The 2500-nt window shown below is 49.8% G+C and overlaps 1 protein-coding gene across 13 annotated transcripts in view; it reads right to left on the bottom strand.

The window, feature by feature from the left end:
• Ptpmeg2 (Protein tyrosine phosphatase Meg2) overlaps positions 1–2500 on the bottom strand; it is a 185772-nt gene that overhangs the window by 102399 nt on the left and 80873 nt on the right. For 2 of the 13 annotated variants that reach the window (XM_070125125.1, XM_070125124.1), the window contains exon 1: positions 20–735. The exons of 7 other annotated variants lie outside the window; for them this stretch is intronic. In XM_070125125.1, the coding sequence (XP_069981226.1) occupies positions 20–175 (156 nt within the window). In that variant the 5' untranslated portion in view covers positions 176–735. 4 more of the 13 variants (XM_070125122.1, XM_070125123.1, XM_070125126.1 and 1 more) reach the window with 4 other exon arrangements.

Genomic DNA, 2500 nt, shown 5'->3' on the forward strand with positions numbered 1-2500 from the left:
TGGGCGTTCCCGGCCGTACCTCCGTCATCCTGTTGCTCCTGTTGAGCCTCATCTCGGCGCCGCTGCTGCCCCCGGCTCCTCCTCCTCCTCCTCCAACTCCTCCTCCGCCTGCTCCTACGGCTTCCTTTCGGCGCTCCGGGAGTCTCCGCGAGCGGATGCTCTCTTTTATCTTCATCTGTTGCTTTGCACCGAGCAATCCTTCTCCTCTCAAGTCTTTTCTCCGCGCCCGCTCAAAGGTCGCGCTCGACACAGCTCATTCTCAAATCAGTAAGGTCGAGGCTCACTTCCGGCACATTCACTCGGCTCTCAACACTCGCGCCCTTCCGGCAGCACGAATCAAAATGCCATTATGATTATTTCCATTTACAACTGAATTAGAAATCGGCTTTTGGTATTTCACATGAAAAAAAATTACACTCCTAACCACAGCAGCCGTTCGCTCTCAGAGCGTGTCTCATGACGCAACCCAAGGCACTGTGCGACCCCGCTCGCCCTTTCGCCCCGTGCCATGACACACGGAAGATAAGGAGTCCGTCTATCAATGAGATTAGACAAGGGGCCCGGACACCCCGTCCCAGAGACAGCAAGTGGGACGGCCTCCAGTGGGTGCAGAACGAGCGGGCGGGCGGGCGGTAGCTGGCAGGGTCGCGGGAGGGCTGGCTGCTGGCAGGGAAGCTGTGCCACAACCGCCGTCGCCGGAAACTGCACCACGAGTGTCAGATAACCGGGCCAAGTGACGCCTTCCGGTGAAAACGCCCAAGCACGCGCTTATTACCCTATCGCATCGGCCCGCCCGCCGGAGCCCGCCAATGGTGGGGCTCCCGCGGGCGGCGGGCCTCGCCAAGGGGACCGGGCGGCACACGCGAGTGTCCCTGCAAGCAGGCACACACGCAGGCACACGCACTTGGGGGGGGAGGGGGGAGGGTAGTGGAGAGGAGGGGGAGAGGGGGAGACAGGGAGACAGGGAGAGAGGGAAATGGAAAGAGAGAAAGAGGGAGAGGGGGGTGGGGGGTTGGAGAGAGAGAGAGAGAGAGGGAAATGGAGATGGAGGGGAGGGGCACAGACAGATAACCAGACACAAAGGAAAGCCCGACCGAGAGAAATCTTTAAAAACCCCACACTCCCCGCGCGCTGCCCCGCCCATGCCACAGATATCCGGGCGGCATTCTTGGTAAATGCCTTGCGATAACCAAGGCGTGATAGCGGCGCCCGGGCGGGATGTGAAGCAACGATTCTTAGGCGGGCGACATCGAGCCGCCCACGAAATCTCTTCTGGATAAATGCGAGATGAACTCCCATCCAACCTCTTCCCCTTTGCCTCCCCCACCCCATCCCCAACCCCTTCTCCCCCGCACTCCCCTCCCTTCCCCTTCTGCTCCTCACTCCCTCCCTTCCCCCTTATCCTCCTCACTCCTCCCTTCCCCCTCCCCCCTCTCCGTTCCAACCTATGCCCTCGACCTTAAGTTCTTCATCGCTGTTTTTATTTGTTTATTTACTTTATGCTATCCATTCATCTACCTATCTAATCTAATCTAATCTCATCTATATATTTATTTACATGTTCATCTATCAATCTATCTATTAACTGCTTATCTATCTACCTATTTATTTACCTGCTTATCTATATATCTATTTACCTGCTTATCTATCTATCTATTTATTTACCTACTCATCTATCTATCAATTTATTTACCTATTCATCTATCTATCTATTTAAGTATCAAGTAAGTATAGGTATCAGGGGAAAGATAAAGAAGCATCAAAGCAAGTATAAAAGAAAGTAAGGAAAAGGAAGTCCCGCCGCAAGCGGAAAAAAGAAGACTTCTAAGCACCTCCTCCGGACCAAGGGAAAGGCAGCATGTTATAATGACCCCATTGTGACCTTGCAATGAACAAGCCCGTAATGGGATGATTTTAGCACGCTGCCTTTTTCTCCCTGATGTAGTAGCCTTTTGCTTTCATTACCCGCTCCATCCCCGGGGACTTCGCTTTAAAAATAGGCAAGGTATATACCCGTCCCTTTGATGTATTCTCTTTCTTTCGTAATACTAATTTATGAGGAAATCATTATAACTACGTTGTAATAATTCCCATGTCATTTTTCTATCGTCTACTTTACTCACCAATCTTCTGAATTATAGTGAGGAAATGTTTATAACAATTCTAATGACTCTTATGACACGAACACCGACATAAAATCATTTTGAAACAGAAACGCGAAAAACAGCTTAGTCTCCCGTCAGTGTACAGCCCACGTCCTACCAAAGAAAACGTTCAGCTTCTGGACTTTTGAACGGTAACTCGTATAAAACATATCTCCCGCGTATTATTCCATCCCCGACTTAAAAACATACTGAAACGATAAGAGCTACCGAATAAATAAAGCTAACAATAATAAAATAAATCACACACATCTAAAATGCAAGTCCACGTTCATTATCATCAAAGCCCGATACGCAACAACAAATAATAAAATAAAATATAAATCCCATAAATAAAT

The sequence above is a fragment of the Penaeus vannamei genome, chromosome 9 (genome assembly GCF_042767895.1).
Source record: "Penaeus vannamei isolate JL-2024 chromosome 9, ASM4276789v1, whole genome shotgun sequence".
Classification (NCBI taxonomy): domain Eukaryota; kingdom Metazoa; phylum Arthropoda; class Malacostraca; order Decapoda; family Penaeidae; genus Penaeus; species Penaeus vannamei.